The following is a 23,151-nucleotide window of genomic DNA, read 5'->3' on the forward strand; positions in this document are numbered from 1 at the left end:
CGCCCGTCCTTTTTATACCGCATTGCGTGCTTCTCGCTATTGCGCAGCTAAGCTACCATTTTGCGTGACAGACAGACGTATACGGGTATTATAATATAGATAGCCGGGAAACCCGGCGTCGAAACGCCGGGTTAAGCCACAAGTAAAGGTGTGATCCGGCATTGAACACTCTGTGGAGCGCTTAATAAGAGCTGTAAACTGTCCCACACGATCAGGTGGAGCGCTTTAGTACAGGTATACAGTATGTCGTTAATCATTTGAAGCGCATACAACATTATAGTGTGCGACTGTAACATATTTTTCAAAAAATAACTTTCCCGCAACGATAACTGATATAAAAACAGAGTTTACAAAGTGTTGTTACTCCATCATAGCAAAAACAATCGGTCAATATTATTTTATTTTGTGGAAAAGTCTTTTTAAAAGTTAAAAATTAATCGTGACACTGGGCTGAGCGCTTAGTACAGTTAAACCGTGTTGTACAGCGTATAGTAATAATACCCTTTTGAAAAAAACTTTCTCGCAGACACAGGGCTGAGCGGTTAGTCCAGGCGTGATTCCCAAGAAAGTTTAAAAATTAATTGTCACAGTGGTGGGCTGACCTTAGTATATACAGGTAAACGGTGTTGCACATGCCCATAGGCGTAACAGCCTTTTACAAAAAACAGTCTGTTTTTAACACTGGGCTAACCGCTTAGTACAGTTAAACACACAGTTGAACAGGCGCATAAGGCGTATTACCCTTTTCCAAAAATGTTCATTGCAACTTCGGTTTAAATAAAAACACAGGGAACAGCCTGTCGTTACTCGTCCAGCCAAAACAATCGCTCAGCCATTTCATTTGCAGAAAAAGTTTGCAGAAAAATAATAAAATATGTAGCTATACCTAGCTAGCTAACTGCATTTAGCATAAAAATTATATATTGCTTAAGAATATTGTTGTAGCCAAACTGCATTTTTATACTTTCACTTTTTAAGGAGCTAGCTAAATAGCCACAGCCTCAACATAAAAATAAATGTTGGCTAGGATAAAAAGCTCTTATACCATACAGAATAGCAATAAGTGAGGCTCTAGCTAGCTAAGTAGCTATAGCTAGCTAATCTTCGTTCCTAGCCAAACATCCTAAAACTGGTGCGTTTAAGATCTGTACGTGGCTAAAAAACGTGACAATATATTTATCCTAACATTGAAAACAAACAGAAAACAAATATTACAAATATATAAGGCTTTTAGAACATAAAAAAGTCAAACAGGCCTACAAACCTCACACACTGACCACAAACACGACCATTATCAAAATGGCCTTCGTTCCGCGAAGATCTTGGATTCTTTCTGGTCGCGAAAATCTTGGTTTTTTTTAAAGAATCAGGCGTTGTGAATGGTATTCCACGCGCGAGCGGTCAAAACAAAGTCGGTAAAAATATATCGCATTTGGTATCGGCGCGTAATTTACAAAATTTCGTGTTTCCGTTACGGGACGCATCTTTCGCGGACAGACAGGCAAAATACGGCTATTATTAAAGAGATTATGTGCATAAATAAAAGACTAAAAAATACAGTACAAATGTTTGCACCTCTGGAAATCGGAACAATACACCTTTCCCGAATTTCATAAATTATAATAATTATGACGTCATCCAAAATTTTATAATGGTTCTGTGCCTTTCAGATAAGGATATTTAGATAGAATATTAAATTATCATGACGAAAATGGAGTTTTCTGGTTTATATAGATTTGAAGAAAATAATTATTTTGATAACGAGGCTACTCTTGGAAAGATTGGCAATATAAAGGTTTTCACGGCAACTTTCAACTCGGCATTGAGGAACTTAACGAGCAGAAATATTTACGAAATTAGATAATTTGTTCTACCTTTTGCTAAGAAACTTAGAATCATTTTTAGTATCGACCTCTTTAATTAAGTTTGGCATAATTAGGAAATTCGGGAAGGTCTATTAAGGTGGGGAGACCTACGCTAGGTGGCAACGCTCTGCATGATTAGTCACTTCTATTGTTCTTTGCTTACGTGATCATTATCGAGAAATCCTATCTTCTCTAATGTTTGCGAAAGAATGGTCTCACCCGAACAAAGATAATTAATCCGCACTATACAAGAGGGTAGGATGTGGTCACGCCGGCTTTGTGCTCATTGGTTGATTTCAGTTCAAGGTTTGCACTGTGTTTATTGGGGGTATACATTTAGGGATTTGCTCTGTCACATTTTGACGTTTAAGCTTTTTTATGAGAAAAACAAACCTTTTCCCATTGAACATAATTTTGATAAGTTAAATAATTTTGAATTAGGGGTAGTAGTTGACATAAAAGAGGCCTTTCGAATGCGAGAAACAATATTCTTTCAGACTTAACAAGACTGCTCAAACCCGCAGCTAGTGTGCTAGCACTTTATTAAAAAATTAAGACAAAATCATATTTACTTAGATACCAATCCATGAAGATGTAAACACAGTTTCCAAATTACTCGCTTGAAATTTTTAATACACTTTGTTATTATTATTATTATTATTGGATTCGCGATCCAACCCGTTCTGGCCTTTTTGACCTTGAGAGTCGAATAAGCGTTGGTTGTTTTGACATCAGGCAAATTGCATATTTCGGTTTCGTATATCCTATATAGTCGTAATATTTGGCAAAAATGACAAATACGTGCTGAAAACTTCAGGTGGATAGAAGATTTTGTGTTTCAGTTAAACCCTCCGATTAATTCCAAAACTTTATGTGCGATTTTACGCATTTATTTTTCAAAAAAGTGTAAAAAGAGTAAAACAGAAGTTTCACAAACGTCTATATTTTCTATGACAAATCTCGTACAAAAATATCTGTTACAAAAATCGTAAAAATGATCGTGAGATGGTATATACAGTTATCAAAAGCTAAATACACAACACTCTTGTGTTATAGCTAAATACACAACACTTGTGTCATACGTAGTTACGTTTTAAGAGAATAAGCTATTAAAAAATGGTTAATACATCAACCTGTTTTTATGACTCTAATGTTGCAACGTATTATTTTGTTTGTTTGTTTGTTTGTTTGTTTGTTTGTTTGTTTGTTTGTTTGTTTGTTTGTTTGTTTGTTTGTTTGTTTGTTTGTTTGTTTGTTTGTTTGTTTGTTTGTTTGTTTGTTTGTTTGTTTGTTTGTTTGTTTGTTTGTTTGTTTGTTTATTCAACAATCGTTTTATAAAACCTAAACTTAAATCTTATATAGACACACCATAACATAAAACATTCAAAAGCAAGTTTCTAGATAAAGACTTAGTCTCATCATAATTCTTACACATATAAAATATGCCATCTTAAAATGTTAACAAAAAATGTACTCTCATCTTGGAGCAGTGTACACAATGTCGCTTAAAACTCGTTCTCTTCTTCTTTGCTGTTGTATGGTGGAGCTTTTGCATGAAGCAGTCCCGGTGTTCTTTGCGCTTTCAGTTCATGTAACACCTCACTGAACAACGGTATGTTCTTCCGGTAGATGTACTCCAAGTACTCGCACTCACGAAGTGTCAGGCCAGCCGAACTAAAAGAATGAAAAATATTAACGAACGGCCACAAAGTCTTGTTTGTATCTGATGCATGTTTTTATGGCTTTTGGCATGATTTTGATCAAACTTATTCCAAGGGATTTTTTTATGCCCGTTACAAGCAGGCTTAGACTCTCAGCAACTGAGTTCCTTATAAAAAAACGGTTATCCGAGAACACGGTCTTAAAAATTAAAAAGCAAAAAGGCGTTGGAAACGAGACTGCATGGTTTAAAGCATATTAAAGCAGCTGTGTTTACATTTTTAACTTTGTCTCCAGTGCTTCTTAGGCTTTTTCATGTCATGGACCGAAAAATTCCTGGGAATGAAGTTATCTATCTTCAGCACTTAATTTTCATCAAAAATGTTTATATTTGTCAAGCTTGCCCTATTGGTTTGTAAATATCTTAGCTTCAGACATCTTTACGATAATAAATTGCAATTGTCAAAAAAGTGTAATCTTTCATCTATTTTGCACACACAGGACAGAAATATAGTTTTATAAAATATAATAAATATCATATGAAAAATCGCAAATTTTTCTGATTGAAATAATAATTACAGACACTGGAAACATAATCGTATATTATTGATAGCTGTTTACTTTTCAAGTTTTGCGTTGTTTATATCTAACGCACTTCATACTTCATCAACAGCATGCTGATAACAAAAAGCTATCTAACCTGTGTGTCGGAACTTTGTTCTTAATTGACGTCATCGTCATAACGTAATCAATGAACAACATAATCAGTCAAACCACGGACACAATAATGCCAATAACCATGGCCCACCATACTACAATTAAAACGTATTGATACAAGATGTGTTGACTGAGCTCGCAAACAAGGAGGTGCCTATTGGTTAATTGGTCTTTAACATCTTTGGCAAGCTCAGCTACTTCGCAGAAAGCAAATGATGGGAGAAGAACATCTCCAGGTTTTGGTGAATGTCGAGCACCTAGAAAAAAGAAGAAATGATTTTTTTCTTTGTAATTTTCAAATTTTAAATAATATTTATCTAAAAATTTGTAATCATCAAAACCTCTATAAAAGGGTTAGGGTTAAGTGACACATAAAAATAATTGTTTTGTTCATTCCAGTCGTTTTTAAAATGATTTTTACCGATGCATACAGTTTGCAGTGGAATACGTGTTTGCCGTCCTGTGCTTGTTGTTTTTTGTAAAAAAGAAGATCATAAAAAGCAGCTTATTTAAGGTATTTTAGCTACCATCCTTGTCCCCAGGGTCCTTTGGTCCTGAACTGTTATTGCCCTAGAAACGAGCTTGGTATTTTAACTTGTAGCTAACTGCGGTTAGATTGACCATTAAAAATACTTATTATTTTCTTACCCATATAGTCATAAGCAATTGAATTGTCCAGTTTTGCCCATTTGGCATACTGTGTTCCGTATGATTGAAAATTTCCATGAAGAACGTTGTCTGTGAAAACGAAAGCGAGGATGTTGACAATCACATACAACAATTTTGTGGCGATGGAACCAAATATTCGGTAGTTTAACTTTGTCTTTGGGTTTAAGTCATAACTGAAGAAAGTTGCCACAATATTTTTAGCGTTGCCATTTCCTAAAATCACAAGTGAGCAAAATTCTTATCAACAACAATAAGGCAACGAAAAAGCGATGCTATATCGGCAACATTTTTGGCGGTAGAATGAAAAAATGTCATGAATTTCCCCCTTGTATTACAGCGCATATGTTAGAATCTGAGTATACCTTTTACAGTTTTCTTCAGTGACTCTTTATCTGTGTTGACATACTTGAAAAACGAGTATGGTGCGTAATACAGAGCGCCCATCATCACCAAGAAAAAGGTGAAGTATTGATACTGCAGGAAGAATGTTTTGGTCATCGGTGTACAGGTTGCATCACGGCTAGTCACCTTCTTCTTTTCATATTGTTTTGTAGTGTAAACTGAGCATAATTCTCCGTTTGGTCGTATACCATCGTGCGATATGTCACGTGGTAACCCATAGTAACCAAATTCATCCTCATGGTAACGGATATTCTCATAGACATAAAAACCGTTGATCCAGCATGAACTTCCCATGAACCCTCCGTCCAAACCAAAAGGGTTAATGCATTTTAACGAATCATTGTACCAATCCATACCGGTAAAGAAGGCTGCCACGAACATCAATTTAAGTAAAAATATTCGGGAGAATTGATCGGAATATGAATCTTGTCTCGGTTTTATTTTCACCGAGAGAATACCCTTCACATCGTCTACAATACCCATGTTGTTGTTGGTGTTTTTCACTTGTTATTTACCACTTTGAATTTAATCTACACAGGATAGAGAGATTTTATTACATACAAAACAAAGTTATTAATAAAGTTTCGTCAGGAAATCTAGGTTTTAGGGCTAAAAATATTTTAGTTAAAACATCCCTCTTTTGTTTAAGCTTATAATTAAAAATATGTGATACAAGTTTATATTTTTACAAGAATACTAAACTTTTAGGCTAATCATTATTTCTATTTCTTTATATTGTTTTAATATTGTTTTAAGCAATAGATTAATTATTTTTAATTTAGATTCCAGCTTGGTATTCTTATAAACCTTTTTTTGATAAAACGGGTTTAGTCAAGATATTTAACATTACTTAGGCGTGCTTATATTTACGTGTACTAATTTCTGCAAACTTTGCGATAAATTGGGGAAAATTTATACCCTAAAAACTACCTGATATTTATAGTCTGTAAAAATAAAGTTCATCTTTCTGTTTTCTAGCTGTTATGGATAATTAACTTTCAAAAACGCTTCAAAAATCGTGTCTACCTACCTATACTGGCAGATTTTCTAACATATATTATAAAAACTATATCTACATGTGTGAATCGCGAAAATTGCCGTATCCGCAAAATTTGTCCCACAAAAATAAAAAATTCGCGAAACTTAGCACGTTCTTCTTCTTTTGTTTTTATATAAATATATTTCGTTGTTTTTGTTTATGTTAAATCTGTTTATTTATCTTGCAGACGTCACGCTTAGGAAGTATTTTGTGTTATTGAAAGGAAAAAGTATTGTCAGAAGTATGACAAATTCTCATCTTACGTGAAGAAGAATTGATAGTAAAATGTCTTTCTAAACACACAATTTAGGATAATATACCTAAATATACATACCCCATTCTGCTATTTTTTATTTTTATTTTGCTGACTTCCTCTGTCCAGTTTTTTCTATGTGTTGTTAGAACTACAAATGTCTAACAAGACTTCACTTGTGGGCATTGTTTTAAAGACGTCATTTAAACGACGATATCAATTTCCAAGGTTTCCCTGGCAACTTCCACATAATTGTGAAAAAAATCATCACTTTAATTTTAACCCTTAAAGGACGTGTCCCAGAAATATCCGGGGAAAACGCCCCTATCATAAGTTATGAAGAACAACTTTTTATGAAAAGTACCCAACTTGTTTTGTAAAGAGCATCAATTATACTATCCAGCGGTACCGTCTATTTCTTAGGCACCAATTGCGGCTCATGTTTTGATAAACGGACTGTATCAACTGAAAAAATGGCTTTTAAGGGTTGAAAGCTTGGTTGTTTTTTCGTGTAAGCAACTATATACACACTTAAAAAGGTAGCTACACATTAAATACAAGTGAAATTGAGAAGACCAGATATACACCTTTCTTTTAGAATTTGTAAGGACCGCAAGACTTAAATTTCAATTGTAAGAAAAGAAATAGGAATCATTATAAGGCTCATGCCATAAAGTGTTTTATATTTTATTTAACGCCATGACAATATACCACCTCCCACATGTGTGTGTTGTCAAGTTCCTATTACAGAAAAAACATACAAAAACATTTAAATTAGAAAAGGGTCTAGACAAAAAAAAATCTATTTTGTAAAACAAAAGTCTGTATGCTTGAATCAAAAAAATAGCTCTGCTGCTGTACTAAGTTATTATATATATTTCAACTGCACAAAACAAATCCATATAGCTTCGTCTTCTTTTCTAAGCAAAGTTTATTTTGAAAGATTTTGCTTAACTGCTTAAATAAAAATAGTGAAATGTAATACAATATAATATAGTATAAAATAATTTTTTTCGGTTTTAGTATAGAAATACGAATTATAGATTGCAGTTTGCGTTTAATCTTGAAAGGAGAGATGTAAAACTAAAAAAAGCATAATGTTACGCTGTTCTGCGCTCTTGTATATGAGTTGATAATTAAAATGTCTTGATTCTATTTAAAAAAAACAAATGAAAAAAATATTTAAATACCAAATCATAATATATGCTGACGTGTTAAATTTTGGGATTATGGACTGAACACAACTACTTCTGTTACTACTCAAATTTTCCATGTTATGTAAGCCTGCAGCTAGCTAACTGTTTTACTGCAGTTGAATATCGCGTCAATCTGTTATCAGATTTAGAAGCTATAGTGTTAAAATTCTAATTGATTAAATTATTAAATTAACATAAAACTTCCCTCGTCCATAATCTTGACGATACCAATCATTTTTCTCAAAGACTCGTCTCTTTTTTCTTAAAATTGATGACGTCATCAGGAACCCCAAAAATATAAATTGGAACAAGAATTACATCTAATAACGAACAAGACAAATAAATGAATATAAAAATGAATATATAAAATTTTATAACAAAATAATTAGTAAATATCCAGAAAGTTATACAAACTTTCACAAACTTCAAGGCGCACTTTTCTCTTTCTCAATCGTCAATGGTGTGAAAGAATTTATTTCGTAAAGTGTCCTTGCTTAAAATGTCAACAAATGAAGTGACATTTCCTTTGTCTGTTTCGCATACAAAAGAGACGATTTGCGTCGATTTGTTGTTTTAGCACGAAATTTGCAACACTGGTTTCTATACGCGCTTATTAAATGCGACATGCATGAAGTGCGACATGCATGACGTGCGGCATGCATGACGTGCGACATGCATGACGTGCGACATGCATGACGTGCGACATGAAAAAAAGAAGTAAGAAAACTTCTAAGTGTATATAATTTATCTATACTATAATGCCCATATACGTCTGTCCGTCTGTCTATCAGTCTGTCACGCAAAATGGTAGCTTAGCTGCGACAGGCGAACCCGTGGATTTTTCCACGGGCTAACGACTACTATTATAAATATGCAAAAATATATCTGTTTTTAAATAAATGTATGTGTTTGCTTTCATTGAGTCGCTTAATTCAAATAAAAATGAAACAGAATGAAAGAAATACGAACGAAGAGAATAACAGGTATCGTTTCTACCCTGCCTCTGTAAAACATGCTTTACCTGACCTTAAAATTTATCTATTCTTATTAAATAGCCAGACATAAGATAGACAGGATACCTGTCTATCTTTTCTGCTCTCGTGCTTCGATGCCTGTCCTGCTTTTGTAACCCTGTTTTTTTTAGCGCGCTATCGCAAAAAAGAGAGACAGGAATAACCTACCGTAGGAATGCAACTGCTACTTTCTGATTGGCTAATTTTTGCAGGGCAGTTGCGCAACAATTTTGTTGATCCGTGGCTGTATCAACTAAACTAATGAAGAAAGCCACACCCTTTTAAATATATTATAGTGAGACTGATGATTAAAATTATGGATTTAATTTATTTCATTCACTATTTAGGTTTTGAAAGTCATCTGAAACATTTTAGTTCAACTTTATTTTTCGATTAAACCTAAACAAGCTGTAGTTAAAAAAATTAAAATGTAGTTGATGCCTTGTGTATTTAACCAAGTTCTTATCGTAAAAGTTTAATCTGCCAACTTCTACCCAGTGTGTGTTTGGAGTGCACATGTTGTCTCCATGTGTTTCATGAAATTTCGCACTTGAACTTTAAGGACATTAGGCTACTCACTCGGGGTGCTTAAAACCATGTTATAGTATACAGTTGTATACTATTTTAAATGTTCTTATAACAGCAGGAGAGTGTTGGGAGAGGAAATGATCTATCACAACTTCGAGGTGTGGATGATTTTTCCATGCTCAACATAAGATACCATTCTTTCTTGTTCAGAAAAGACAACCAGGCAACTGTAAACAACATTCTATGTAAATGTCATTGCTTAAAAGGTGTTTTAAATGGCGATATATCAAGCTGGCAGCAGCATGTGCGTCGACTGATTTTTTTCAATAAATGTGAGTTTGATAGGATGTTTTTAAATGTTCAAACTTATTAAAAATTATTATGCGGTAACTACATTGTTCTTTCTAAATATTTAAGCCATTTCTGGCGATTTTATTTGACTAACGCTAGAATTTTTGGTCTTTTAAGTCTCGGCTATATAAGCTAGCTAGCTAGCTAGCTACTTAAAACTTAATGTTTGTTTTTAATCCGCCATGTTTGAAAGTTACTTCCAAAATAATTATGCGAATATTTAAAAACAATACCTTGAAATTTAATTGGCTAATATTTTTGAAATTGGAATCAATTTTCAATTTGAATATCAACAGTCAAAGTAGGTTATTCTAAACACTCTTTTTTCTCTTCTCTATCAAAAATATCAAAAAGGGAAAAATGATGAGTTTAGTTTACTAAACTAGACAGAAGAGATTTAAAAGTCTTGCTAAAGAGCAAGAGTTATAAAATTATGATTGGTAGGATAAAGCATTAAATATTTTTTTAGGTGATGAGAACATTTGAAATAAACATGTCACAGAATTTTAAAGAAGAATTTCAACAAATACGAAAGAAGAATAAAACACAATAAAATTGAGTTTCGAGTCAGTCAATATCATATATAATCATGTAAATAAAATCTTGAGACTTCTTATCACCTGTCCCATGTTACAGACTGTCCAAACTTGCACATGGGCGAATGATTTGACTTCGAGAAGCTCAAACTTCAAGTAAAGATTTTGCATGTTTAATAATTTATGTGCACAGATTAAAAAAAAAGAGTTTTAGAACAGAATAAAATAAAATTTGTTGCTGTCATCCTCAAAACATAGTACATAGAAACCTCCCTCTCTTTATTGTTCGCTGTGGCAGATCTGTAGGTGACTCAGTTGTTCATCTTGAAACAAAAACCTTTTCTTTACGCAAACGTGATAAGTAAACAAATTTATACAAGAGAAAGTTTTTAGTTGTCAAGTGTCTGAATGTTGGATAAACATGTAATGAGACACTTAAAATAGCATCCAGTGTGACGACTATAAATGTTCATTTGGGTTATAGCTTTTAGTCAGATGATACTTTTAAGATAACCCCAACATTTAAACCAATGATCATAATGATGGAAAGGAGATACCACTATGTTTTCAATAAACACCCCCTCCACTTCGTTACCTTCGATTAGACGCCATTATTTTAATTTTTTATTCATTTTCTCTATCTTACCAACGCCCTTCAGAAGGGCGTTTATAAGATAGATGCACAATACATTGCCACATGCCCTGCAATTGTCAAAGAACGAATTACTGCAATTATTCAGGAGGGGGGGGGGTTGTCCTGTCAAAATTTCTAACAATAAAGAAATAAAATAAAGTATAAAACAAAAAAACACTTCAGGCTTCATGATGACGACGAATCTTGTTTTCAATTACGTCTTACTGCGGTTGTTGACGACTTACGGCGTTGAACGGTGATGTAATAAAGCTGTTATATCCTTTGAATGAAATTTAAACCAATGTTTCAGCATAAAACGACTATTTTTAGCTTTCGCCCGCTTCATGCGAATTGAACACTTCAGGCTACTTTGTTATGCGCATTTGTCAACCATCACTGCCTTAAATATACGGATTAAGGGGTAGTATTTTACCAGCACCTTTTTTTAGGCTTCTAGGACAAATTGTACCTAGGATAACTCACCCTGGAAATATCTGCCTGGACAATTGCTGCCTGGATAATTACTGCCCGATAATTACTGCCCGGATAATTGCTACCCGGAGAATTACTGCCCGGATAATTGCTACCCGGATAATTGCCCTGGCTGCATTTCCTCTTTCTATTTGTAATAATTATTCTCCCTGTCCCAGATACTTTCCGTCCGGAAAGCTTCCCCCTTCAATAATCCCACCAATTGACACAAGGAATTGCTTATGGGCATGCATTTTGATTAGTACCATAAGGGAGGTAATTTTTGCTGAAGGATAAAAAGATACTTAATCAAGTTTTTTGTAGTTTATTAAAACTCTTTAAAGGTATATTTTCAGTTATTTTATCCCCAAATGCTAGTGAATAAACTTCGAAGAGATTTGCACCAGATCAGTCGGTTGAAACGTTTTAGTGAAAAGAAGACTAAAAATAACGTTTTAAATTGAAGGAAATGGGGTTTTCATCTGACGAACTATACGGAAAAACCATAGCTAAAAGGTAACTTTTTTCTGTGAAACAATCCTATCGTACAATCGGCGCAGTGCATTGATACGATAGCGACTAATGTATGTTTCCTTGAAATGGTCGGGAACTTCGTCAGAATTTCCGGGTCACCTAGCTATTCCTAATCAATGTGGCCACTTAAAAATATATTCAATTTCAGCATCTTGTAGTGGTACGACAGCAAAAGCAGCTATCATATGACGATGTAGGAAAACGTGCGTCGGTAACACAATAATCTTGCAAGCCAGCTCTTTTTTTATATGTTTCCACAGATTCGAAGATAAATGGTTAAAACAACCAGAAGCCTAGGAGAACATTAATTGCTGCTGATTCAAAGTCGACAAGGACCAAACAAGTTGTTGTTCATCTTTCTGACTGAATTAATTACAGTTGTGAGCAAGTTGGTATCAGTAGCTTCTATTTTGGATGGTAGTTGTCTGAAAACACACAACGAAGAACTTTGTTGTTGCTTTATACATCGATAGTATAAATCTGAAAAATATTTTAAGGCAGAGTTTGTAGCTACCATTCCAACAGTTGGATTTGCACCCGCCAGTTCACTATCGAACAACTGAAAGTGATTATTACAGTCAGAATTTCTGCATTTTGTGCGGAATATGCCCTAGGTGGAAAGTTTTTAGGGATAGCGCAATTATTTAGCCGGAATAAGTAGAAGGCGAACATCCAGGGCAAATTTAAGGGGGGTAATCATCAGGGGGAGTTTTCCTAGATGGTAATTGTCCAGGGGCGATAATCCAGGGGAATTAGCGGGGGCAATTATCCAGAGGGCATTTATCGAGGGGATTAGCAGGGGCAATTATACGGGGGCGAATATCCAGGGGAGGCGTTGTCCTGTCACCCCTTTTTAAAGTCACCTTTGTGTAAATGGTAGAAATGACTGTAGATTTAATTACCGTTCGATTTACTGTAGTTTAGTGAAACACCAGTAACAAATTTCCGTTCACTTAATTCGCATAAATTTATGGCGAAATCTGTTATCTATACTAACTTTAATTTCTGTCTTTAAGGTAACTCATTCCTTACCAAATTTGAAAACGTATTTAACGCTTTTTAATATATACATAACATTTCTGCAAGTCTTACCACAAGATTATATGCTTAGAAATCTAAAAAAGCCCTAAGACGTAAGGTCTTGGGTGTACGATGCTTTACAGATTAAAATTGCCGAATGGTTGAACAGCTGAATAGTTACCGCACAGTGCTGAGAAATATTTTTTTGACCTTTCTATGTTCTCGTTTACATATTTTACGAGCCTTTAGGTGAGTGAAATATATGAGACCTGGAAACCAAAAAAATATAACGAGATCAAGTGCGACAAATAGTTTATCATATAAACTGAATATAAATCACTGTAATTTCGGCAAAAGATTGTTTAAACAGCAAAATAATTTGTTGCAAGATGATATATGTGATTTGAATTATGCGCGAGATGGTAATTATTTAAAAGAAAAAAGCTTGTTTATGTCACGCCTTGAAGTTGGAGTATATATATATATATATATATATATATATATATATATATATATATATATATATATATATATATATATATATATATATATATATATATATATATATATATATATATATATATATATATATATATATATATATATATATATATATATATATATATATATATATATATATATATATATATATATATATATATATATATATATATATATATATATATATATACTCCAACTCCAACCAATCCCGTGTTAATCAAGAAAGAAACTTTTCATCATTTCATATTGTATTTTAACTTAGTTCGTTCATATTTAAACTTTAACCCTCCGCTACTTATGAAACTACTGTTTTAATATTACTAAATGATATGTTCTTAAAATCAATTATTTTACAATCACAAATATATATTAAACCAGGTATACAAAAAATAAATGTACGTTTCTGATCTCTTTAGTCATTTCTTTCTCTCACCTCTTGAAGAGCATGTAGCTGCATCTCGTTGTTATAAGCTGCTTTCGTGTTTGTTTCTGGTCGCAAATAAACAATATAAACTCTGTGGCCATACATTGCAATAAGAATTGTAACATTGCAACATAGTATGAACATAATTTACAAAAATTCTTTTGAGGAGGGATTAACGACACTGTAGTACAAGGGAATCATGCAAGTAAACATCAATGCAGACAATAAGTTGAAAATTGCAATGGATTGTGCTTCGTTGAAAAGGGACGGTAATTTCCATGTTCGTAACCCTTGAATAAAAACGACCAACATCAAAACCACACAGCATAAAAGTTGCAGCTTTAGATGATCTCCAGTGTTGCAGTAGATAGCTCTTTCGGTTTTGTCGATGGACTCTATTACTTCTGCTGGAATTCTTCTTAATGTATTGAAAGCTGTAGTGATTTGCAATGAAGCAAAGATTAAAACGCTAACTGCATCACTTAACGAAGCAAATATTTTTTTCTCATCAGAAATCCTTATTCGTGAGTTAAAAATAAGGACGAGCCTTTGGATTCGCAGCAAAACATAATCCTATAACTGCATGTCTGACCTCACATACAATCAAGGTAGGCTTTTCTAAAAATAGTATGGGTGTTACAACAAATATTGCCAAATGGTTAAAGAGCTGAATGATAGTGTGGGTTACACTTGCTGATTTTACAATAGGTGTTTCACGATACTTGTAGAATGTAACTATTACAAAAAGATTACAGATAGCGCCTATTGTGGAAAAAGAAATAACAATTTTTCCTCTCCCACTGTTCATAGATAAAAATGTATTGACATATGGATCAACACACATTGTACGCTGTGCATTTGGAACAGTTATTTCGTTGCATTTTGTGAAATTTTCTGTTCCACTTTGAGATTTGATTTTTCCCTTTGCACAAGGAAAACATTTCCAATCTTTGCGACGATAATATGCAGTGTCATTTATGACAGCAAGATTTTGTTCATATCCCCGTGGACAGTGTTGTTTGGTGCAATGCATTTTTGGAAATCTGTTATTCTGAAACTTTTCCAGTTCGCAGTGAAACCACATTTCTGTGGTTACTTTAATTCCTTCCAGATGTGGATTATTTTCCAAAAATGTTTTAATATGAATTGCTTCACCACACCACAAGTAATTGCATAGACTATTTTAATATTAGATTCAGACTTTTTGAACTTGTCAATATTCAGAGTGGACTTAGGACTTAGAATCTAAGGCTAATTGGTTAATTACAAACTCTTAAAATGTGCTAATTGTTACCGATGTTAGTATGGTGATTCCAAACGAATTTCGCGACTTTCATGGGCAAGGCGGATTATTATGCGACTAGTAACTTTCAACGCGGACTTCCTGGCCTATGTGTGCACATAAGTAGCCATTCACCGCGTGAAGGTTTTGTCCACATTTGAAAAATGACAAAAAAACTACCTTTGTGTCTATATCTTTGTCTGGGATTGTACTTTTCATGGTTTTCCTAACTTAAACATTTTCTCAGAACTGATAAAAACTCTTTTAATTTCTGGAAGTTTGCACTAATTTTTTATCTTATGATTCTTCAAATCTGTACATCAGAATTGAAGCCTAAATTTTGTTTCAACAAAGTACGTACAATGCAAGCGGTGTTAGAATATATGGTTGAGTTTGATTTCTTTCTTAGATTTGAGATTAACATTGGGTCGTTTTGATTTTTTCCATAGAATCTTTAAATTAATACAAGCAAGAGAAACAAACAAGGTGGAAAAGACGATTTTAATACCAACCTCGTCTTTTGACCCCTAAGTCGTTTCTACGGAGTTGATCAACTTTATCAACAAGGCAAAATGCCCTGGGAACGAGATTGCAAAAATACTTTTATTTTTTTTTTCCTTTTTAAAAAATGTAAAAACAACATGATTAATTTTTGTCCATGGATTCAAGATAGTTTTTACACAAGTATCTGCTTTGGTAATAGCATTAGATAAATTCATTGTTTTACTGAAAAAAACTCTTTTTACACATATTCCAATATATCCCATTATATTCCCGATATATCCCCGATATAATCTGATATATCCCGTTAACTAGAATGCTAGATCAAAATGAAGTCATGACCTTGTGACCGTTTTTCTTTAATACGCATATGCAAATGGTTAATCCTTCGAATAATTGTCACGAATAACTTCACATTTTTCAACAATAATGGTAGCAATGCTACGGCCTAAGTGAGGAAGCAACTCCGGTTAAGCCGAATTTCTACTTAAAAAGAAAGGTACGCGTTGCGTGAAAAGTTGAATTTAATTCCTCTTTTTTTGTAGTACGTGTATCAAAATTTAAAGAAACAAAAGAATAATGAAGAACAGTTTTCTTCAAATCCAATCATTGAAACCAATATAATTTATGTTACGTTGTATTTCTATGTGGAAATTGGCTCTACCTCGGACTACTTGAGACCAGTCCTTTTTCATTTCGGGGCCATTTTCAATATCTCAAGTTATAAAGAATCTGGCATAATTTATCATTGTATGAATAATAAAACGCAGAATTCAACTTTTCTAAAAATTTTCGAAGACGTCAAAGGCCAAAAACACCCTTTACCCGCGCTTTTTTTCAAGCGGTTTTCCGCGTCATTAAAGGGTCATGAATTTTACAAGTAGTTTATAAACGCTAAAATTAACACAATGTTTTAGCGCATTGAAATTATGATAAAAGAATGTCATCATGTATTTAAGCATCTGTAAAAAGAAAAAAAAGGAGCAAAGAAAACTTTGGAATAAAAAAGGCCCAATAAGCTATTGATATGTACAAAATAGATAAAAGATAGAAGTAGATAAAAAAACCAAAAAAATCCATACATAACTTAAATAAACACTCAAAACCACCAATCGCGAGTCAAATTTTGGGGAACTGATTATTTCTCAAATGAGAAGATCGTCCTTTAAACGTTAACTGTACGGTATTAATCTCGTCTGTTTGATTGACTGTTATGGAAACACGAATTTCGATATATAAAGGACGGGAAACGCCGTTGATTTATCCACGGCGGCCAATTAGTCCCTGTAATATTAGACGTATTCTTTTTCTGCCTGTTTGTGCGCAAGAAAAACGTGTGGCACGGAAACACAAAATGCGTTATGAAAAGACGATTGACCCCACAAGCTGCCTAGTCTCTATTATTATATCTGTATATGTCTACCTATCTGTCATACAAAATGGTAACTGCAGCAGCAAGGCACACAAAATGCGATTAATAAAGAACATGCGAACCGGTGGATTTATTTATTACCGACTAGTTACAAATATTTTTAATTATTTATTGGCTGAGACATAAATTGTGTAAATTTGATCAACTGAGAATCTCAATTTTTGCGTTGTCGTTTGCGGGATTAAACGGGAAACCAAACTCGAACCCAGGGCCTGTAGCGTTTTTTTTTATATGAGAATGAAACGCGTACGAGGCGTTGACAGGAAACATGAAAGAACCACAATTTTAAAAATTTTGGCGCGGTTTGTGAATTATGGATGCTATCTTTAAAAAATATTTTTTTAAAAGGTCCGAACAGATATATTATCTTTCGGAAGAAAATCAAAGAAAAAGATGTTTAAAAGGTGTTTTCGAATAAACAAAGCTGTCGAGACATTGTCCCATCCCCTAATGTGAGGTGAACAACAAACTTTCGATGTTTGCCACATTGACCAAAAATGTGTTTTGTTCGAACAAAGAAATTAGCCAGTAGACTTGAACGTCAAGTTATAAAAACAATCTTGCAGCGTTTCTACAAAAACACCCCCAGTTTTTTTACAAGAGTAGTTTCAGTGCTGCATTTTCTTCATACAGCTTAACAAGGGTACACCATCAAATAGCGTATGATAATATCAAAGTTTTTCAAATTTTGTTCAAACTATGTTCTGATTAATTAAACCATATGCGACATTTCCTATGGCCGATGATCGAACAAAGTCGAAAATCGATTAATGTTTATTGTATTTCCACGCATGCGCAGTCTGTAAAACGCGTGCGTCATATCCATCGCTACTTAGACTTATTTCAAATAGAAAATTTAATGGCATTTATTAAACTAGTACATGTACATCCCTAGAACGTGGCAAATCAACTACTTCAAAGTGCAATAAACATAGAATTCAAAATGAATATTCTATTTATACACACAGTTCTTTCCCCGTCACTTTGACAACATGGGATTGAAAGGAGCTGACGCCCAAAGTCAACTTACAATGAAAAATTGTTAACATCCACGCTTTGATTACAATGCTTTACAGTATATTGTGTTCCCTAAGACAAAACAAAAGATTTTTGTGAAACCTTTAATATCTTTTTAGGAATAATAGATAGCACATTTACAATAATACAGTTGAGATATTTTGTAATTTATCATTTCATTTTTTAGACTCTTTCGTCTCTTAAACCCAGACTCTTGACACACTTTGACACACTTTGACACCCCAGAGCAAGTTTTCAAAACAATATAAGTCAATCAATGGCGGGCACCTCCTTTTATGTCCTGTTGCTGTCTATTATAAAGACGTTTCACTGTTTGTGAAAACGCCAAATGTTTTAAGTAACGGAAAGTTTAACGTCCTTTGAAATTTTGTCTTAACCGCAAGCTCCTTCTCCCCTCTGACTGTAGCAATGTTACATTGCCGTCAGAGATACGTATAGCATCGCTCCAACTTGCATGCCTGCCACAGACAAAGTGTTCTGCGCTAAAATGAGGAGTACGGTACCTCTACACTAACTTGGCCACATATTTGTGTATTCTTTTCTCTCACACGATATTACCCTGTGAAAATTACGCAAGATAACTGTATGTATAGGTTAATGTAATTGTAATAGATACAGAAATCCGTCGCAGAGTGGTTACAATTCATATACGTCATATCTTTAAATCAATCTGCAGTTACCCTTGCTATTACTAGTACGAGTATGCCGAAAAAGATTGCCTTGCCACCACCCTCAACCCTTATCTAAATTCTTGCATTTTAGCTGTCTTAAAAAATTATCAAAGCAGATCTCTTAATGACTTTGATCTTTTTCGCAGCCCTACTCCGCCTTACTCAAATCCATTGAATTTATAACACTTACGAGCAAGTGTGTGAGCGAAAAAATCATGTTCCCCTCAAGCACGAACGAGAAAGTGATACCTCCAAGATGAAATAAATAGCAGTAGTAAAGAAAACTTGACACTAAACATCATTTGTTCGATTTAACTCGATTATACTGCGCATAATCGTTTTTTAGGATACGATTCTATTCTAGAATTAGTACCGAATCAAGGGCTTGTTTTTTGGATAGAAGATACAAGTTGGAAAAGCTCTTTCACCTTACTTAAAGCCATCATAGGCATTCTGAACCAAACTTTGGATTTCGTTTTTTGTTATGTTTTTAAAACACAATGTTTTTTTTCATTCCAATCATTTTTTTGTGGACCTAATGCGAATCGAGTTTTAGTTTGGCGATAAAAACAGAACAGGTAAAAAAATTTTAGTTTGACGAGTTAAAATTCAATCTGGTTTAAAGTCGTTTTTAAAATGCTTTATCATTTTTCCTTTTCAGATAAATGCGTCAATTTTCATGGCATGTTCCGGCTTACCACCAAAACACGTGAACATCAGAAAAGAGAATGATTCTTGCCTATGATAGTTGTTTTGACTGTGCTTGTGTTTGTGCATGCCGTAAAGTCTGTAGATTTGTTACAAAGTGTTATGAAGCCACCTTAAGGGTAAGATAGATCTAGTTCAATCTTGAGCAACCAACGCTTCAAGTAGAGAATGTGTCGCCGAACAAACCTAGATATATCGACCTTAGATGGCATAACAAAGACGTCAAAAATTGTTAGAAGTTGAAACGATAATGCTTACTTTATCAAATTAAATCACAGCAAAGAAGCAAAGGAAACTGATCATGACATTAGTGACATTCGTCCTCAAGCTGCATCAATTATGGGTAAATATGCGGCATAGTCTACTTCGATTTTTACACTTTTGTGCCATGTTGTTCAATTTTTTATCACGTGCAAATGTATTTGAATCGATATGGATTGATTTCCTTTTAGCGTCAATTGAAGAAACAAATATGAATTCGATGACAACCAAATCATTTATTTTACGGACATCAAAGAGAGCATAATATATTCTATGAGTTTTCTACGAGCTATGCAAAATAATTGTTATCCTACGCCGTTTTAACTATGCGGCTTAGCGTTTGTGGTCCATTTTTGATGTTACTACTTAGTCAGTCAATGCTAGATACTTTTCGGTCAACATTTCGCATACTGGCAAGCTACAGCATCAATGGGGCGCAATGTTCACCAATATGTTACACATATGAATTTCATGCAGAAATGTCGATTTAACGTTAATGCGATCGACCTTGCCTGTTTTGTTTAGTTAACTCAAAATTAACACACAACTCATGAAATACAACAGATAACATTAACAATCTACTCTGCTAAAACCAGCACTTGAAATTGACTGTACAAGAATCTCTAATGCAATTGGAGGATCATGATTATACGTTGACGTCAGAAAGTATTCCTTTTTTAATTTTTTATCTCACGTCTAATAAATCATCTAGCAATATATAAGCACAGATTCAAATTCTCTTTGACATTCTTGTGGCAGTGTCGTTGTTACGTCATATTTTGTACCCTTTTGATAGCTTAAATAAAACTACGCTACAATGTGTAATCCAGTACACGTTGTAATAATTTTATTGTGAAGTGACATGGGAACACCGTTTATAAGCTTATAAGTTTATTATTGTTGCATACATTGAAGAACACAATATTCCGATATCCCTCGCCATTAACTTAGATCAAACGCCACTTAAATTTGTCCCCGTTTCTCATCACGCTAGCCAAGAACGGAGCTACATCTATAGCAATCGTTGGAGGCTGAGACAAGCAATCCATAGCAGAAACTTTTATTATAAGTCTTGATGGCAAAATGCTTCCTTTCCAACTGCATTATGAAGGGAAAACAAAGCAGAGTTTGCCTAGGTTAAATTTTGTCTTTAAGTGCGAACCCTAAACATTTCAGCAACACAGAAGAATCCATTAAAATTATTAAAGAGATTACTCTTCCATACGTTAAAATGGAAAGAGATGTTATAAATAAACCAAGCAAATCAGCCCTCCTCACCCTCGACGTGTTTAAAGGCCAAATGACCAAAGAAGTAACGGATTTGCTTCTCCAAAGTAATATTTTTTTTCGTGAAGGTTTCTACCAACATGACCCAAATTTCTTAGTCCCTTGATCTTATTGTAAATGGACATTGCAAGTTTTTTTTAAAAAAAGGTTTGGTGAATGGCTTTCAAGACAGTTCAACAATCATTATCGCTTAGAAAGAAGGTGGAAGATATCGAGGTGAAGTTTCTCCTGACAACTATCAAGCCTATTAATGCCTCCTGGATCACCGAGTTTTACAATTATATGTCCAAAGAAGAAGGTAACACCATCATTCAAAACGGCTAGTAGGCTTCCGCAATCCTTCGCGGTGTTCAAGGTAGGTCTGCTAAATTATCCATTTCAAGATTTGTCTGAATTACCTTGTACATCAAATGAAATGAATACCACATTCGAAATACCAGGATCAGAAGAAATGTATGCTTTTGTCAACGAACGAGATGAAGCTTGCGATGAAAAGTCAGAATGGAAAAATGATAATGCGGACTTAAAGCGGAAATGCTTTTAATTTTATTGTAGAAGATGAACGATAAACATCAAAAAAAAATGTTTGCTTTTTTGTCACTCGGGCCATTCGCCAATATTAAATCTCGCCAAATATGAACAACTTTGTGATTCGCCAAAATTTAATTCCCGCCAAAATTGACGAATCAGCTCATTCGCCAAAAATTAGTTCTCTTAAAAGTAGTACCTGACCTTTCATAATGCGAAAAATTTGAAGAATATATCTTTAATTGCTCTTGAGTTATTCACTGCAACGTTTATAGTACTTTTTCAGTTCAATTTTGTATTTCTTACTTTGTCATTGTATTTCACACATGTACTAACACACTCAGTCAAAAAATAAGAACAGGCAAGGACGAAAATCAAATTTTAGTATTTCAGGTATAGGATCACCTTAAAGGTACTGTCCGATTAAAAATCAACTAAAATTTTGACAAAAAATTCTTATTTGGAACTAATTTCTATAAAATAATTAAATAATTATTTGTTTTCTTTCCTAACACCAACTGAACAATATCTCATTCTTGTTTACAAAAAAGCATGCGGTCTCTCGCTTCGATTGTTTATATGGATGGCGGATGATAGGCACTAAAGCGAGGCTGAAATAATATGTCGCGTGTGACGTATTTACCTGGAGCGTGCCGAACTGACCAAAATAGATAAAACGTGGGCCAGGGCTGATATTTTATTATATGTTTAAAAATTATGGTAATTTTACCCCCTGAATTGTGAAAGACCGCTTTTTATGAATTATTCATATGGAATTAAAAAATCGAAGGCGAGAGATGTGTCTAGACCTTAAGGTAAACACACACTGTGCTAATTCTGTACGAACCTAAGTAAGAAGCTTTCGCTAATAAAACTTGAAGTTCAATATGACTTTAGCCTTAGGGTTGCATAGTTGTTTCAGCTACTCTAAAGACAACCAATCAATAATTAAAAATTAGTTTCCTCTTCACTAGATGTCCCGCCACAGAGAGATTAGACTCAGATCGCACATTCAGTAAGGTTGAGAGGCAGAATAATGTCGTGGTGCGCTGTTGTGAATTCCACTAACAACAGTCGAAAAAAACAGGATAAAATTTTTTTTTCGCTGCTCAAGGATCCAAAAAAAAATCTTCCGTATAAGGAAAAACCAAAAGTCAGAGAAATATCTGAACGGAGGAAAGAAAAGGATGTTAAGGAGGTGAGTGGGGGCTGGTAACTAGGTGGTCGTTCGAAACTCTCTGTCATGGAGTGCACCAAAGATGTTCACAGCGTACTCTTCAATAAAACCACCGCTCGGAATTCTTCGTGTTCCGTAATACATTTTTTATCTGAAAAATATTACAATATTACTCAATCACACTCGCATCTAAGAATTACTCATGAAGGAGTAGAAACTTTTATACCATGTAATTGAAAATATTTAATAGAGTCCAGTCTTTTTCAGGAGAGGCGTGCGATCGCACGCGCACGCCCTGGCACACGCCTAAATCGTTTCAGGCGTGTGATTAATCGCACGCCTGAAAAATAAATATTGAGTTTTCAAAATCAACCTATAAAATCCATTTTGTAGCGTGCGATGTAGCGTGCGATGGCAGCCCTCGAAATAATTTTTGGACAGTCGTCAGACAAAA

The 23,151-nt window shown here is 34.1% G+C and overlaps 1 protein-coding gene across 1 annotated transcript; it reads right to left on the minus strand.

Annotated features, from left to right (window-relative positions):
• Positions 1-2,792: 2,792 nt before the first annotated feature.
• Positions 2,793-5,842, minus strand: LOC130629653 (uncharacterized). The gene is made up of 4 exons (XM_057442933.1): positions 5,273-5,842; positions 4,890-5,123; positions 4,225-4,498; positions 2,793-3,539 (listed from the first exon to the last, which is right to left on the minus strand). The coding sequence occupies exons 1-3, from the start codon at positions 5,793-5,795 to the stop codon at positions 4,293-4,295; spliced, it is 963 nt and encodes a 320-aa protein (XP_057298916.1). The 5' UTR covers positions 5,796-5,842; the 3' UTR covers positions 2,793-3,539; positions 4,225-4,292.
• Positions 5,843-23,151: the final 17,309 nt, after the last annotated feature.

This window comes from Hydractinia symbiolongicarpus, chromosome 2, assembly GCF_029227915.1.
Source record: "Hydractinia symbiolongicarpus strain clone_291-10 chromosome 2, HSymV2.1, whole genome shotgun sequence".
Classification (NCBI taxonomy): domain Eukaryota; kingdom Metazoa; phylum Cnidaria; class Hydrozoa; order Anthoathecata; family Hydractiniidae; genus Hydractinia; species Hydractinia symbiolongicarpus.